The following is a 17630-nucleotide window of genomic DNA, read 5'->3' on the forward strand; positions in this document are numbered from 1 at the left end:
GTTAACTGGGAACGTTCCACCATTGGTGGGCAGTGCAGCATATCCATTGTTTTATTAGCCCAAATTGTTGTATAAAGATTTTATTTCATTCTCGGGATGTGGGTGTCGCTGGCGAGGCCGGCATTTATTGCCCATCCCTAATTGCCCCTTGAGAAGGTGGTGGTGAGCCGCCTTCTTGAACCGCTGCAGTCCGTGTGGTGAAGGTTCTCCCACAGCGCTGTTAGGAAGGGAGTTCCAGGATTTTGACCCAGCGACGATGAAGGAACGGCCGTTATATTTCCAAGTCGGGATGGTGTGTGACTTGGAGGGGAACGTGCAGGTGGTGTTGTTCCCATGTGCCTGCTGCCCTTGTCCTTCTAGGTGGTAGAGGTCGGGGGTTTGGGAGGTGCTGTCGAAGAAGCCTTGGCGAGTTGCTGCAGTGCATCCTGTGGATGGTACACACTGCAGCCACGGTGCACCAGTGGTGAAGGGAGTGAATGTTTAAGGTGGTGGATGGGGTGCCAATCAAGCAGGCTGCTTTGTCCTGGTTGGTGTCGAGCTTCTCGAGTGTTGGTGGAGCTGCTCCCATGCGGGCAAGTGGAAAGTATTCCATCACACTCCTGACTTTCGCCTTGGAGTTGGTGGAGAGGCTATGGGGAGTCAGGAGTGAGTCGCTCACCGCAGAATACCCAGCCTCTGACCTGCTCCAGTAGACACGGCATTTATGTGGTTAGTCCAGTTAAGTTTCTGGTCAATGGTGACCCCCAGGATGTTGATGGTGGGGGATTCGGTGATGGTAATGCCGTTGAATGTCAAGGGGAGGTGGTTAGACTCTCTCTTGTTGGAGATGATCATTGCCTGGTACTTGTGCGGCGCAAAAGTTACTTGCCACTTATCAGCCCAAGCCTGGGCGTCGTCTGCATGCGGGCACGGACTGCTCCATTATCTGAGTTTATTTGCTCCGTAATAACACTGAAACTAATTTGATTTATTTTTGTGCAGAAAAAGGAGAACGAGGATCAGGTTGCACAGCTGTGGGCAGTGTTTGAAAAGGTAGGTAGAGTTCCTGCTTTTGTTAACAGAGGCTCCAAAGGCAGTCACAGTAAATCACCATTGACTGAATTGCTGATTATCAACAGATCGTCAAGTGTCAGAAGGGTTCATCTTCCTTTGGGTATCAATCACGTCAAACGGCCATTCTCGTGGCCGTTGGGGATCTCCCGGTTAATGAACCACCGGTATCTAGGCTGGTCAGATCACACTCCCTGGCTCCTCAACCGCTCTCCAATAAAGGGTCTTACTCAGGCCTCAGTAAGGCTTGACCATATTTAGAGCCCACTAATGACCTGTCTTCAGCCCTTATCTGAGTCATGCCTTCTACACTTCGAACTGATGAGTACCGTTATGTCTGATAAACACTCGACTTGGTGTGGTAATGTAAAGGATGCTTTTACTTCTGACTCTTCGGAGCGTTCTCTCTGAATATAACGGTCAGTAGGAGAGGAGATTACTCCCATCAGGGGACACTCGAGTGTTCAATTAACAATTTGCAAGTACGATTCGTGCCAAGTATTGATTGGAATTCAGTTCCCAGATTCATGGGCAAGTTAAGTTGATGTTTTGGTTTTAACTTTAAACACAGGAAAATGTTTAGTGGCAAAAATTTAGGTTATATTTAGTCTTGACGTGGCTCAGTGGGTCGCTCTCTCACCTCTGAGTCAGAAAGTCATGGGTTTGAATCCCACTCCAGAGACTTGAGCACAAAATTCAGGCTGACTGAGGGAGTGCCGCACTGTCGGAGGGTCAGTGCTGAGGGAGCGCTGCGCTGTCGGAGGGTCAGTACTGAGGGAGCGCTGCACTGTCGGAGGGTCAGTACTGAGGGAGCGCTGCGCTGTCGGAGGGTCAGTACTGAGGGAGCGCTGCACTGTCGAGGCCCTGTCCGCTCTCTCAGGTGGATGTAAAAGATCCCATGTCACTATTTCGAAGAAGAGCAGGGGGGAGTTCTCCCTGGTGCCCTGGCCAATATTGATCCCTCAACCAGCATCACTAAAACCAGATTATCTGAGTCATTTATCACATTGCTGTTTGTGGGATCTTGCTGTGCACAAATTGGCTGCCGCGTTTCCTACATCACAGCAGTGACTACACTTCAAAAGCACTTCATTGGCTGTAAAGCGCTTTGGGATGTCCTGAGGTTGTGAAAGGCGCTATATAAATGCAAGTTCTTTTTTGATCTCACTCAGTACCAATGCTACATTTATAGTTTAAATGAAGCCTAAATCCAAAGTAAGGTGGAGTGAGAATTCCTGGAGGAGGGACAGTCACTCCCCTTTACTCCTGAGCCCTCGGGCCCTGACTCCGGATTCACGGTGTGCCCGTCCCACCGATGCCACACCAGTGGGGTGAACGCAGACCGGATTTTCCTCTTGCCTTCTTGAGATCGTTAATTTTACTCTGTCAGAGTGGGAGACTCACCACTGCACAAGAAATTCTTGTTTCGATATATAGAAAAAAAACCCTCTTGTAGTTCCAAACCCACTTAATGTTTCAAAAGGTATTTTGTTTCCTCCGCAGAACGAAAAGATTGAGAGGGAGAAACGGCAGCTGAAATATAGAATAGATGAACTATTAACAGAAAACGCTGACCTGACTGTAAGTAAATATTAACCTGTTCACAAAACACGAGCCGTTAGACAGGGGGAGGTGCAACATTTGGATTTGACACTGTTTATGGAAACTTATTTTTTTTTATTCGTTCATGGGATGTGGGCGTCGCTGGCGAGGCCGGCATTTATTGCCCATCCCTAATTGCCCCTTGAGAAGGTGGTGGTGAGCCGCCTTCTTGAACCGCTGCAGTCCGTGTGGTGAAGGTTCTCCCACAGTGCTGTTAGGAAGGGAGCTCCAGGATTTTGACCCAGCGACGATGAAGGAACGGCCGATATATTTCCAAGTCGGGATGGCGTGTGACTTGGAGGGGAACGTGCAGGTGGTGTTGTTCCCATGTGCCTGCTGCCCTTTTCCTTCTAGGTGGTAGAGGTCGCGGGTTTGGGAGGTGCTGTCGAAGAAGCCTTGGCGAGTTGCTGCAGTGCATCCTGTGGATGGTGCACACTGCAGCCACGGTGCGCCGGTGGTGAAGGGAGTGAATGTTTAGGGTGGTGGATGGGGTGCCAATCAAGTGGGCTGCTTTGTCCTGGAGGGTGTTGAGCTTCTTGAGTGTTGTTGGAGCTGCACTCATCCAGACAAGTGGAGAGTATTCCATCACACTCCTGACTTGTGCCTTGTAGATGGTGGAAAGGTTTTGGGGAGTCAGGAGGTGAGTCACTCGCCGCAGAATACCCAGCCTCTGACCTGCTCTTGTAGCCACAGTATTTATATGGCTGGTCCAGTTAAGTTTCTGGTCAATGGTGACCCCCAGGATGTTGATGGTGGGGGATTCGGCGATGGTAATGCCGTTGAATGTCAAGGGGAGGTGGTTAGACTCTCTCTTGTTGGAGATGGTCATTGCCTGGCACTTGTCTGGCGCGAATGTTATTTGCCACTTATCAGCCCAAGCCTGGATGTTGTCCAGGTCTTGCTGCATGCGGGCACGGACTGCTTGATTATCTGAGGGGTTCCGAGTGGAACTGAACACTGTGCAATCATCAGTATTCTCACTCATCTATGCTTGACTGCTGCAGAAAATGGGTCAGTTAACAAAATCGATGTAAGTGGAAGCATCGAGGGGGCATCCAGCATCTGGTGGGAGCCGCGGGCTAGAGAATGTTTCATAGACAGGGACTGTCAGTGAAATTTGACTGACACCCGCATTTAGTTTGGTCTCTTACTATTGGTGGTGTTCTCTTTCGAGTGGGGTGCGTGAGACTGTCCCGTAGCAGTTTGCCTGATGTATCTCTGGAGAAAGAAAGATGGAAGGGGAGGGAGGGAGGTAGGCGGAGAAACTTGCATTTATATAGCGCCTTTCACAACCTCAGGACGTCCCAAAGCGCTTTACAGCCAATTGAGTACTTTTGAAGTGTAGTCACTGTTGTAATGTGGGAAACGCAGCAGCCAATTTGCGCACAGCAAGATCCCACAAACAGCAATGTGGTAAATGACCCAGATCATCTGTTTTTAGTGATGTTGGTTGAGGGATAAATATTGGCCCCAGGACACCGGGGAGAACTCCCCCCTGCTCTTCTTCAAAATAGTGGCCGTGGGATCTTTTACTTGCATCTGAGGGGGCAGACAGGACCTCGGTTTAACGTCTCATCCGAAAGACGGCACCTCCGACAGTGCAGCGCTCCCTCAGTACTGACCCTCCGACAGTGCAGCGCTCCCTCAGTACTGACCCTCCGACAGTGCAGCACTCCCTCAGCACTGAAACTCTGACAGTGCAGCGCTCCCTCAGTACCGACCCTCCAACAGTGCAGCGCTCCCTCAGTACTGACCCTCCAACAGTGCGGCACTCCCTCAGCACTGACCCTCCGACAGTGCAGCGCTCCCTCAGTACTGACCCTCCGACAGTGCAGCGCTCCCTCAGCACTGACCATCCGACAGTGCAGCGCTCCCTCAGCACTGACCCTCCAACAGTGCGGCGCTCCCTCAGTACTGACCCTCCAACAGTGCAGCGCTCCCTCAGTACTGCCACTGGGAGTGTCAGCCTGGATTATGTGCTCAACTCTCTGGAGTGGGCCTCGAACCCATGACCTTCTGACTCAGAGGCGAGAGAGAGATTGCTCCCCACCGAGACAGAAGTCATTCTGTTCCAGCTCTTGATTGTGAATTTCCAATGTTTTCAGTTGATATTTCACATTCCCAGTGTTCACAGTTTCCCCTTTAATCTCTACTTTGTTTGAATGACGAGTCATAAACCAAACGTAACATCAGGACAACATCACTCACACGTTGTATTTGCAGACGATCTCTCAGTGCTGGAAGATCTACAGCTGTTTCTGGAGTCTGCAAATTGGGACTTTTTGGAGATTTATGTTGAAGGAGGCATCTGCTTTCTGTGTCGGAAACCGCACTGAGATAAAAAGGGAAAGCTGGAAGTTGAAAATAAAAACATAGGCCGAGAGATTAGCCCGTGCGATACCATCTAACAAACACTTAACACATCCACCCGAAATTCCTCAATCTGCTGTTTTAGCGGAGTTGTTTAAAATAAATGCTTTGTGACTCCCTTAAAATAGTTGGGGGAGGAACTTCAGATGGGTGTATTAACCGTTCTTGTACTGGTCTCTTGCTGCATAATATCTGGGCCAGAAAAACTGCTGGAAACGCACAATATCTGAACAAGGAAGGTAAGGTCACCTGGGAGTTTCTTCGAGGGTGATTTATTGTTTATACAATGAAAGAGAAACACCCTCTCACCCTCCGTAAACCTCGCTATCTTTGTTCAGACTTGAATCTGGTTCCCGCTGGTGACAGGACCGTGTTATCAATTAAAATCACGTAACTATTTCCCCGTGAGTATTGACACCACTGTGTCAGCCAATGAGTTGGAGGCGAGGGCGGAACGTACAGCAAACAGATTCAATTTAAAGAGAGTCTGTACGAACTACAGCAAACAGAACTCATGACTGGAACTACAGCAAACTCTCCCCATAATAGCAGGATTATTTCTCCGGCAAAGTGCAGTGAGTGGGGGATAGTTACATAATACAAATTATGTGCTCAAAATCAATTACAGCAGTGATGATTGCCAAAGGAATTACCCAATCTGGCCGGGAATTTTTTTTTTTATTCGTTCACGGGATGTGGGCGTCGCTGGCGAGGCCAGCATTTATTGCCCATCCCTAATCGCCCCTTGAGAAGGTGGTGGTGAGCCGCCTTCTTGAACCGCTGCAGTCCGTGTGGTGAAGGTTCTCCCACAATGCTGTTAGGAAGGGAGTTCCAGGATTTTGACCCAGCGACAATGAAGGAACGGCCGATATATTTCCAAGTTGGGATGGTGTGTGACTTGGAGGGGAACGTGCAGGTGGTGTTGTTCCCATGTACCTGCTGCTCTTGTCCTTCTAGGTGGTAGAGGTCGCGGGTTTGGGAGGTGCTGTCGAAGAAGCCTTGGCGAGTTGCTGCAGTGCATCCTGTGGATGGTACACACTGCAGCCACGGTGCGCCGGTGGTGAAGGGAGTGAATGTTTAGGGTGGTGGATGGGGTGCCAATCAAGCGGGCTGCTTTGTCCTGGATGGTGTCGAGCTTCTTGAGTGTTGTTGGAGCTGCACTCATCCAGGCAAGTGGAGAGTATTCCATCACACTCCTGACTTGTGCCTTGTAGATGGTGGAAAGGCTTTGGGGAGTCAGGAGGTGAGTCACTCACCGCAGAATACCCAGCCTCTGACCTGCTCTTGTAGCCACAGTATTTATATGGCTGGTCCAGTTAAGTTTCTGGTCAATGGTGACCCCCAGGATGTTGATGGTGGGGGATTCGGCGATGGTAATGCCGTTGAATGTCAAGGGGAGGTGGTTAGACTCTCTCTTAGAGTCATAGAGTCATAGAGTTATATAGCACGGATAGAGGCCCTTCGGCCCATCGTGTCCGCGCTGGCCATCAAGCCCAGTCTAATCTAATCCCATATTCCAGCATTTGGTCCGTAGCCTTGTATGCTATGGCATTTCAAGTGCTCATCCAAATGCTTCTTGAATGTTGTGAGGGTTCCTGCCTCCACAACCCTTTCAGGCAGTGAGTTCCAGACTCCAACCACCCTCTGGGTGAAAAAGTTCTTTCTCAAATCCCCTCTAAACATCCCGCCTTTTACCTTGAATCTATGTCCCCTTGTTATAGAACCCTCAACGAAGGGAAAAAGCTCCTGAGTATCCATCCTATCTGTGCCCCTCATAATTTTGTACACCTCAATCATGTCCCCCCTCAGCCTCCTCTGCTCCAAGGAAAACAAACCCAATCTTCCCAATCTCTCTTCATAGCTGAAGCGCTCCAGCCCTGGTAACATCCTGGTGAATCTCCTCTGCACCCTCTCCAAAGCGATCACATCCTTCCTGTAGTGTGGCGACCAGAACTGCACACAGTACTCCAGCTGTGGCCTAACCAGTGTTTTATACAGCTCCATCATAACCTCCTTGCTCTTATATTCTATGCCTCGGCTAATAAAGGCAAGTATCCCATATGCCTTCTTTACCACCTTATCTACCTGTTCCGCCGCCTTCAGGGATCTGTGAACTTGCACACCAAGATCCCTCTGACCCTCTGTCTTGCCTAGGGTCCTCCCATTCATTGTGTATTCCCTTGCCTTGTTAGTCCCTCCAAAGTGCATCACCTCGCACTTTTCCGGGTTAAATTCCATTTGCCACTGTTCCGCCCATCTGACCAACCCATCTATATCGTCCTGCAGACTGAGGCTATCCTCCTCGCTATTTACCACCCTACCAATTTTTGTATCATCAGCGAACTTACTGATCATACCTTTTACATTCATATCCAAGTCGTTAATGTAGACCACAAACATTATTGGGATGGTCATTGCCTGGCACTTATCTGGCGCGAATGTTACTTGCCACTTACCACTTATGAGCCCAAGTCTGGATGTTGTCCAGGTCTTGCTGCATGCAGGCTCGGACTGCTTCATTACCTGAGGGGTTGCGAATGGAGCTGAACACTGTGCAATCATCAGCGAACATCCCCATTTCTGACCTTATGATGGAGGGAAGGTCATTGATGAAGCAGCTGAAGATGGTTGGGCCTTGGACACTGCCCTGATGAACTCCTGCAGCAATGTCCTGGGGCTGAGATGATTGGCCTCCAACAACCACTACCATCTTCCTTTGTGCTAGGTTTGACTCCAGCCACTGGAGAGTTTTCCCCCTGATTCCCATGGACTTCAATTTTACTAGGGCTCCTTGGTGCCACACTGGGTCAAATGCTGCTTTGATGTCAAGGGCAGTCACTCTCACCTCACCTCTGGAATTCAGCTCTTTTGTCCATGTTTGGACCAAGGCTGTAATGAGGTCTGGAGCCGAGTGGTCCTGGCGGAACCCAAACTGAGCATCGGTGAGCAGGTTATTGGTGAGTAAGTGCCGCTTGATCGCACTGTCGACGACACCTTCCATCACTTTGCTGATGATTGAGAGTAGACTGATGGGGTGGTAATTGGCCGGATTGGATTTGTCCTGCTTTTTGTGGACAGGACATACCTGGGCAATTTTCCACATTGTCGGGTAGATGCCATTGTTGTAGCTGTACTGGAACTGCTTGGCTCAAGGTGCAGCTAGTTGTGGAGCACAAGTCTTCAGCACTACAGCTGGGATGTTGTCGGGGCCCATAGCCTTTGCTGTATCCAGTGCACTCAGCCGTTTCTTGATATCACGTGGAGTGAATCGAATTGGCCGAAGACTGGCTTCCGTGACGGTGGGGATATCAGGAGGAGGCCGAGATGGATCATCCACTTGGCATTTCTGGCTGAACATGGTTGCAAACGCTTCAGCCTTGTTTTTTGCACTCACGTGCTGGACTCCGGCATCATTGAGGATGGGGATGTTTACAGAGCCTCCTCCTCCCATTATTTGTTTAATTGTCCACCACCATTCACGACTGGATGTGGCAGGACTGCAGAGCTTTGATCTGATCCGTTGGTTGTGGAATCGCTTAGCTCTGTCTATAGCATGTTGCTTCCGCTGTTTAGCATGCATGTGGTCTTGAGTTGTAGCTTCACCAGGTTGGTACCTCATTTTTAGGTACGCCTGGTGCTGCTCCTGGCATGCTCTTCTACACTCCTCATTGAACCAGGGTTGATCCCCTGGCTTGATGGTAATGGTAGAGTGAGGAATATGCCGGGCCATGAGGTTACAGATTGTGCTGGAATACAATTCTGCTGCTGCTGATGGCCCACAGCGCCTCATGGATGCCCAGTTTTGAGCTTCTCGATCTGTTCTTAATATATCCCCATTAGTATAGTGATAGTATCACACGACACGAAAGAGGGTGTCCTCAGTGTGAAGGCAGGACTCTGTCTCCACAAGGACTGTGCGGTGGTCACTCCTACCAATACTGTCGTGGACAGATACTTTTGCGACAGGTGGATTGGCGAGGACGAAGGTCAAGTAAGTTTTTCCCTCGCCACCTGCCGCAGGCCCAGTCTAGCAGCTATGTCCTTCAGGACTCGGCCAGCTCGGTCAGTAGTGGTGCTACCGAGCCACTCTTGGTGATGGACATCGAAGTTCCCCACCCAGAGTACATTTTGTGCCCTTGCTACCCTCAGTGCTTCCTCCAAGTGGTGTTCAACATGGAGGAGGACTGATTCATCAGCTGAGGGAGGACGGTAGGTGGTAATCAGCAGGAGGTTTCCTTGCCCATGTTTGACCTGATGCCATGAGATTTCATGGGGTCCAGAGTAAACGTTGAGGACTCCCAGGGCCACTCCCTCCTGACTGTACATCACTGTACCGCCACCTCTGGTGGGTCTGTCCTGCCGGTGGGACAGGACATACCCAGGGATGGTGATGGAAGAGTCTGGGACGTTGGTTGAAAGGTATGATTCTGTGAGTATGGCTATGTCAGGCTGTTGCTTGACTAGTCTGTGGGACAGCTCTCCCAATTTTGGCACAAGTCCCCAGATGTTCGTGAGGCGAACTTTGCAGGGTCGACTGGGCTTGGTTTGCCGTTGTCGTGTCCGGTGCCTCGTGGTCCGTCCGGTTTTATTCTTATTATGACTTTTCGTAGCAAGATTTTACAACTGAGTGGTTTGTTCGGCCATTTCAGAATCGACCACTTTGCTGTGTGTCTGGAGTCACATATCGGCCAGACCGGGTAAGGACGGCAGGTTTCCTTCCCTAAAGGGCATTAGTGAACCAGATGGATTTTTAACGACAATCCGGTAGTTTCATGGCCATCATTACTGATACTAGTATTTTAATTCCAGATTTTTATTTAATTTATTGAATTTAAATTCACCATCTGCCGTGGCGGGATTTGAACTCATAGACTCTGGATTTTCGTCCAGGCCTACCGGATTACTAAACCAGTAACATAAACACTATGCTACCGTACCCGGGAATAGAAATCTCACCACAATATTTTGTGTAATAAATCTCACCATAATATTTTGTGGGTTTGTGTGTTGTTATTTTTCAGAAGCAGATTCATGAAGCTCAAAACCTGCTGATTTCAAAAGACGCTTTAATTTTTGAGGTATGGAACACGGTGGTTTGATTTTTAAAGAGTTCATCGCGGACCAATGAAGCGGAGATGGAATAAATTCCCTGTTTTACAATCCATAATTCCAAGAGAACGGACGTGAGGTATATTTCCTCGTGGCTGGCAACGCCTGGCCAGGATATCTACGTAGACAAGGCTAAATAAGGGGGGTCTGGCACAAAATGTGTGGAAGCACACGAGAGGGCATGGACGGGTCAGTGGAGCGGGCAGGGGGCAGACAGAGGGCAGAGAGAGTTCAATGTGATGTAGGACATTCTGGGCAAAGGAACAGTGGAGGAAAATATGTCGCACAGAGTAAAAGAGGAGGATCAGAGAGATCTGGGGGTGCAGATCTTCAAAGGTGGGAGTGTTTCGGGACACAGGAACAGGAGGAGGCCATTCAGCCCCTCGTGCCTGCTTCGCCATTTGAGAAGATCATGGCTGATCTGTGATCTAACTCCATATACCTGCCTTTGGCCCATATCCCTTAATACCTTTGGTTGCCAAAAAGCTATCTATCTCAGATTTAAATTTAGCAATTGAGCTAGTATCAATTGCCGTTTGCGGAAGAGAGTTCCAAACTTCTACCACCCTTTGTGTGTAGGAATGTTTTCTAATCTCGCTCCTGAAAGGTCTGGCTCTAATTTTTAGACTGTGCCCCCTACTCCTAGAATCCCCAACCAGCGGAAATAGTTTCTCTCTATCCACCCTATCCGTTCCCCTTAATATCTTATAAACTTCGATCAGATCACCCCTTAACCTTCGAAACTCCGGAGAATACAACCCCAATTTGTGTAATCTCTCCTCGTAACTTAACCCTTGAAGTTAGAAAACGGCATCAAAAATTCAAATGGGATTCTCGATTTTATATATAGGGCCATTGAATATCAATGCAAGTAACGGATTTATGCAAGGCATTGGTGGGGCCGCAGTTGGAGTATCGTGTGCAGTTCTGGGCACCCCATCATAGGAAGGCTATCAGAGCATTGGAAAAGAGGGCCAACAAAGATTTACTAGACTGATTCCAGGGGTGGGAGGTTATAGTTAATTTAGAAAGGCTTGAAAAACAAGGGGCTTTTTACACTGGTACAGAATGGGTTAAGGAGGGCCCTAATGTGGGTTGTCAAAACAATGGAAGGTTTTGAGAGGGTGAGTTTTGAGAGGTCGTTCCCACGGGTCGGTGAATCAGTAACAAGGGGCACAGACTGAGGGTTATCACTGGAGGAATGAAGGGGGGGGGCTGTCAGGAGAAAGGTCTTCACACCGGGGGTTATCAGAGCAGAGAGCGGTGGAGTTTCCGCATTGGGCGCGATCGGGCTGGTTGGGTCAGGCTTCAGGGCTCCGTGAAAACTAATTCGCATAATCACAAACATAAAGCCTTCTGTGATAGAATGTGATTGTTTCTTTACCTCTCTTTGCATTATAAAGTGTTGCTTGGTGTATTTGAGAGTGGGGGACAGGTGCGGATTTATTAATACAGCTGAAAACGGGTTTAACACAAAAAAAATAAGCATTTTTAATCAGGATGTCCTGTCCTCCGGCCTGTGAGCAACCTGATTTAAAATCACTGAAAATGACTTAAAAGACGACACTGAACCATTTAATATATTGGTGCAGTTTCTCAGTCAATTAAATATTTTGTTGATATGAACGAACCTTTGAAACGTGCCGACTGGTGCCTGCGCGCCTTGGAAAATGAGCACGATTCGAAGACCCTTCCCCGACTCAGCACAATCGGGGGGGATGGCGGGGGGGCGTGGCCAGATTGGTGGGCGGGGCCAGATCCGGGCGAATTGAACCTTAAACCAGCGGAAAAGATCGCGTAAAAAACACGAGCGCCGGTTTAAAATCCCCGCCCGATCTTTGGCGCGGGGTTTGGCCGATTGCACCGACATCACTGACGGCAACTCGACCCCGGAATGTTTAACCAAAGGGGGCGATTGAGGCAGAGACTGCAACGTCGTTGAAAGGGAATTGGAAAAGGAAGACGATAAAAGGACATGGGGAAAGGGCGGGGTAATGGGCTTGCAGCAGCACAGCGATGGGCCGAATGACCTCCCCCTTTGCTGTAATATTTATGACTCTACGACATCCCTTTGCAGCCCTTCTCTTGGTGCACGTAGGAGGATGAGATGTCCTCGTCATTCAAGCCCTCATGCAAATGTTTACTCTTTTAATAATGTTCCAGGAAATCATTTTGATTGAAGAGCTGAAGGTATCCAACGCAGAGAGCTGTAAAATGATTGAGGTAGGTTGTGTAGCTTCTCACGGGGCTCGTGCTGTGTTTATGGGGAGGGAGATGAACCAGACCAGCCACGTGTCATGTTGAGTGTGACCACCTCGTATGCAAGTGATGTGCTGGCGCGCTTCGGTGTGATTTACAGCATCGGAACAAGACCCTGCAAACAAAGGAAGGGAAAGCTCGGCTGATTCTTTAGAAACAAGGAGGGTTTCATCATCCAAACCTCATGGAATTGAACACGTGTAAAATAACCAGGAATCATTTTGTATCTTTCGATTTTCTTCAGGCTATTGCAATTTTTTTTTTCGTTTAAACACAGACAGAGAGACAAATAGACAGGGAGAAACAGAGACAGGGGAGTGGGATTAGACTGGGTGGGATATTAAAGGGTACGGGGAGTGAGAGGGGGAGTGGGATTAGACTGGGTGGGATATTAAAGGGTACGGGGAGTGAGGGGGAGAGTGGGATTAGACTGGGTGGGATATTAAAGGGTACGGGGAGTGAGGGGGAGAGTGGGATTAGACTGGGTGGGATATTAAAGGGTACGGGGAGTGAGGGGGAGAGAGGGATTAGACTGGGTGGGATATTAAAGGGAGTGAGGGGGAGAGTGGGATTAGACTGGGTGGGATATTAAAGGGTACGGGGAGTGAGGGGGAGAGTGGGATTAGACTGGGTGGGATATTAAAGGGTACGGGGAGTGAGGGGGAGAGTGGGATTAGACTGGGTGGGATATTAAAGGGTGTGGGGAGTGAGGGGAGAGTGGGATTAGACTGGGTGGGATATTAAAGGGTGTGGGGAGTGAGGGGGAGAGTGGGATTAGACTGGGTGGGATATTAAAGGGTGTGGGGAGTGAGGGGAGAGTGGGATTAGACTGGGTGGGATATTAAAGGGTACGGGGAGTGAGGGGAGAGTGGGATTAGACTGGGTGGGATATTAAAGGGTGTGGGGAGTGAGGGGAGAGTGGGATTAGACTGGGTGGGATATTAAAGGGTACGGGGAGTGAGGGGAGAGTGGGATTAGACTGGGTGGGATATTAAAGGGGGTGGGGAGTGAGGGGGAGAGTGGGATTAGACTGGGTGGGATATTAAAGGGTACGGGGAGTGAGGGGGAGAGTGGGATTAGACTGGGGGGGATATTAAAGGGTACGGGGAGTGAGGGGGAGAGTGGGATTAGACTGGGTGGGATATTAAAGGGTACGGGGAGTGAGGGGAGAGTGGGATTAGACTGGGTGGGATATTAAAGGGTACGGGGAGTGAGGGGAGAGTGGGATTAGACTGGGTGGGATATTAAAGGGTACGGGGAGTGAGGGGGAGAATGGGATTAGACTGGGTGGGATATTAAAGGGTGTGGGGAGTGAGGGGAGAGTGGGATTAGACTGGGTGGGATATTAAAGGGTACGGGGAGTGATGGGGAGAGTGGGATTAGACTGGGTGGGATATTAAAGGGTACGGGGAGTGAGGGGGAGAGTGGGATTAGACTGGGTGGGATATTAAAGGGTACGGGGAGTGAGGGGGAGAGTGGGATTAGACTGGGTGGGATATTAAAGGGTACGGGGAGTGAGCAGGGGAGAGTGGGATTAGACTGGGTGGGATATTAAAGGGGGTGGGGAGTGAGGGGGAGAGTGGGATTAGACTGGGTGGGATATTAAAGGGTACGGGGAGTGAGGGGGAGGGTGTGACCTGCACCTCTTAAAGGGGAGGTGCGTTGTGTCTGCAGTAAGTGGTGGGAGTCAGTGGTGAGCTGAATCTGTGCTGCGATATGGTGCATCCCGGTGATGATGGGACCTCTGGAATTTTTAATGACTAACAACCTGGCTGCTCTAAGTTTGCAGGACTCTCATATTTTCAAAATATAAGCTGCAGGTCTGAACGGATCAGGAATCACACAGATGCAGGTCCTGTCCTTATGTTTTCAAACTGTTGAGTTCCTTCAAAACATTGAACTCCGGTTTCTCAGCACCATAATCCCCCAATCAGGTGCTTCATCTCACCCCCACACAAGCCGCACGCCCACAACTCGCGGGTCAACACACACTGGCAGCTATTCAACCATGACTGCCACGTCACCCAAACATCCTGCAGGACACCCACCGACTCACGTCCCCGCTTTCTTGCAGAAGGTGGCGCATTACAGGAGGCAGCGAGTGACAGTGGCTCCATGGAACATGGACCTGCTGTCCTCTCTCAGAGTGACAGCACTCCTGCCCCATCCCCCGCCACTCCGCCAGTGCCCCTGCTGTCGCCTGTCAGCGAGCCGGCCCACTCCCTGTCGAGTATTGAAACTTTATTATAGGAAGATAGGAACAGGAGTAGGCCATTCAGCCCCTCGAGCCTGCTCCGCCATTCAATAAGATCATGGCCGATCTGATCCTAACCTCAAATCTAAATTCATGTCCAATTTCCTGCCCGCTCCCCGTAACCCCTAATTCCCTTTACTTCTAGGGAACTGTCTATTTCTGTTTTAAATTTATTTAATGATGTAGCTTCCTGGGGCAGCAAATTCCACAGACCTACTACCCTCTGAGTGAAGAAGTTTCTCCTCATCTCATATACCCGTCTTAGCCCCATATCCCTTTAATACCTTTGGTTAACAAAATCTATCAATCTCAGATTTAAATTTAGCAATTGAGCTAGTATCAATTGCCGTTTGCGGAAGAGAGTTCCAAACTTCTACCACCCTTTGTGTGTAGAAATGTTTCCTAACTTCGCTCCTGAAAGTCCCGGCTCTAATTTTTAAGTCTGTGTCTCCTCGTTCTAGTATTCAAGTTTAGGAGACCTCCCAAAAACAGGGACAAATGCAAAAGCAGCAATAATCCAACAACTAACCTGTAACTCCCGCATGGACCCTTTAAATAGCGCTGGTGGGGTGGTCCTTCAGGCCGTCTACGACCTGTTCAGATAGTCATGGTTCAGACAGTGCGTTGGCTGGAGCGTGGATTTCCAAAATCGCACCCTGATCGACCCGCATAATCGAACGTGCGTGCGTAAATGCCTTCGCCGACACGGCGTCCTGCGCAATTCAGGCCGGAAGTAAAGGGAATTAGGGGTTATGGGGAGCGGGCAGGAAATTGGACATGAAGCTGAGTTCGGATCGGTCAATGCCCTGTGGGTGGCGGAGAGGGCCCAGGGGCTATGTGGCCGGGTCCTGCTCCGACTTCTTGTGTTCTTTAGATTTGTGGTTGGGATCAGATCAGCCATGATCTTATTGAATGGCGGAGCAGGCTCGAGGGGCCGATTGGCCTACTCCTGCTCCAATTTCTTATGTTCTTATGTTCTTATGTTCTTATGTAAGTGTGCGCGCGCATCTCAGGCGCCATTTTGGGTCCTTAGGAGTCCGCGTAGCGCCAAACATTGCTGCCATAAGACCGTAAGGGATAGGAGCAGGAGTAGGCCATTCGGCCCCTCGAGCCTGCTCCGCCATTCAGTGAGATCATGGCTGATCTGATTTTTACCTCAACTCCACTTTCCCGCCCTTTCCCCTCATCCTTTGACTCCCTCGCTGATCGAAAATTTGTCTAACTCAGTCTTGAATGTATTCAATGACTCGGCCTCCATAGCTTTTTGGGGTAAAGAATTCCAAAGATTCGCGACCCTCTGGGAGAAGAAATTCCTCCTCATTTCCGTCTTAAACGGGCGACCCCTTATTCTGAGACTATGCCCCCTAGTTTTAGATTCCCCCATGAGGGGTAACATCCTCTCAGCATCTACCCTATCGAGTCCCCTCAGAATCTTGTATGTTTCAATAAGGTCTCAGAGCACGGCCCTGAAGTTAATGCTCCCTGGGTCACGTTGCAACAGCAGCAACTTGCATTTATATAGCGCCTTTAACGTAGTAAAACGTCCCAAGGTGCTTCACAGGAGTGTAATCAGACATAAATTTGATACCGAGACACCTAAGGAGATATTAGGACAGGTGACCAAAAGCTTGGTCAAAGAGGTAGGTTTTAAGGAGGGTTTTAAAGGAGGAGAGAGAGGCGGGGAGGTTTAGGGAGGGAATTCCAGAGCTTAGGGCCCAGGCAGCTGAAGGCACGGCCGCCAATGGTGGAGCGATGGAAATGTGGGATACGCAAGAGGCCGGAATTGGAGGAGCGCAGAGATCTCGGAGGGTTGTAGAGCTGGAGGAGGTGGCAGAGATAGGGAGAGGGGCGAGGGCCATAGAGGGGATTTGAAAACAAGGATGAGAATTTTAAAATCGAGGTGTTTTGCAGGTTTGTTTCTCCAGACCAGACGCCCAGGACGGGGAGGTATTGAGTTGCAAGTATGACAGGACTGTGATTTGTCTTGAGCTCTCCGATTGGTTTTGCTGATGCTGATTTTGGGCAGGACTTTGTCAGGCTGCAAAACTCTCCGCGTCAAAAAAGTGGTGCATTTAAAATCTATCTTCTTTCTCAGGGATTGCGTGCAGAATTGAAGAAGTCACAAGGAAAGATTTGCCAGGATTTCTTCAGGTGAGTTTGATGACAGGAGCTGAGCGTTCTGATGGTCGCAGAGTTTGGGTGAGATTGCATGGAAGAAAGCAAGAACTTGGATTAATACAGGGCCTTTCACAACCTCAGGACGTCCCAAAGCGCTTTACAGCCAATTAATTACTTTTTAAAAGAAATTGTATTCACTGTTATAATGTAGGGAACGTGCCAGCCAATTAGCGCACAGCAAGATCCCACAAACAGCAATGTGATAATGACCAGATCATCTGTTTTCAATGATGTTGGTTGAGGGATAAATATTGGCACAAGACATTGGGGAGAACTCTCCTGCTTTTCTCCAAATATTGGCCATGAGATCTTTTATGTCCACCTGAGAGGGCAGACGGGGCCTCGGTTTAACATCTCATTGACACCTCTGACAGTGCAGCACTCCCTCAGTGCTGCCCCTCCAACAGTGCAGCACTCCCTCAGTGCTGCCCCTCCAACAGTGCAGCACTCCCTCAGTACTGACCCTCCGACAGTGCGGCGCTCCCTCAGTACTGACCCTCCGACAGTGCGGCGCTCCCTCAGTACCGACCCTCCGACAGTGCGGCGCTCCCTCAGTACTGACCCTCCGACAGTGCGGTGCTCCCTCAGTACTGACCCTCCGACAGTGCGGCGCTCCCTCAGTACTGACCCTCCGACAGTGCGGCGCTCCCTCAGTACCGACCCTCCGACAGTGCGGCGCTCCCTCAGTACCGACCCTCCGACACTCCCTCAGTACTGACCCTCCGACAGTGCGGCGCTCCCTCAGTACTGACCCTCCGACAGTGCAGCGCTCCCTCAGTACTGACCCTCCGACAGTGCAGCGCTCCCT

The 17630-nt window shown here is 49.8% G+C and overlaps 1 protein-coding gene across 1 annotated transcript in view; it reads left to right on the forward strand.

The window, feature by feature from the left end:
• The window catches only part of LOC137327796 (inositol 1,4,5-triphosphate receptor associated 2-like), a 113111-nt gene that overhangs the window by 71300 nt on the left and 24181 nt on the right, over positions 1 to 17630 (forward strand). Inside the window, exons 7-11 of the mRNA XM_067993603.1 lie at positions 982 to 1032; positions 2554 to 2631; positions 10044 to 10100; positions 12295 to 12354; positions 16740 to 16795. Of these exons, the coding sequence (XP_067849704.1) occupies positions 982 to 1032; positions 2554 to 2631; positions 10044 to 10100; positions 12295 to 12354; positions 16740 to 16795 (302 nt within the window). The remainder of the gene's footprint in view (positions 1 to 981; positions 1033 to 2553; positions 2632 to 10043; positions 10101 to 12294; positions 12355 to 16739; positions 16796 to 17630) is intronic.

This window comes from Heptranchias perlo, chromosome 12 (genome assembly GCF_035084215.1).
Source record: "Heptranchias perlo isolate sHepPer1 chromosome 12, sHepPer1.hap1, whole genome shotgun sequence".
NCBI lineage: Eukaryota > Metazoa > Chordata > Chondrichthyes > Hexanchiformes > Hexanchidae > Heptranchias > Heptranchias perlo.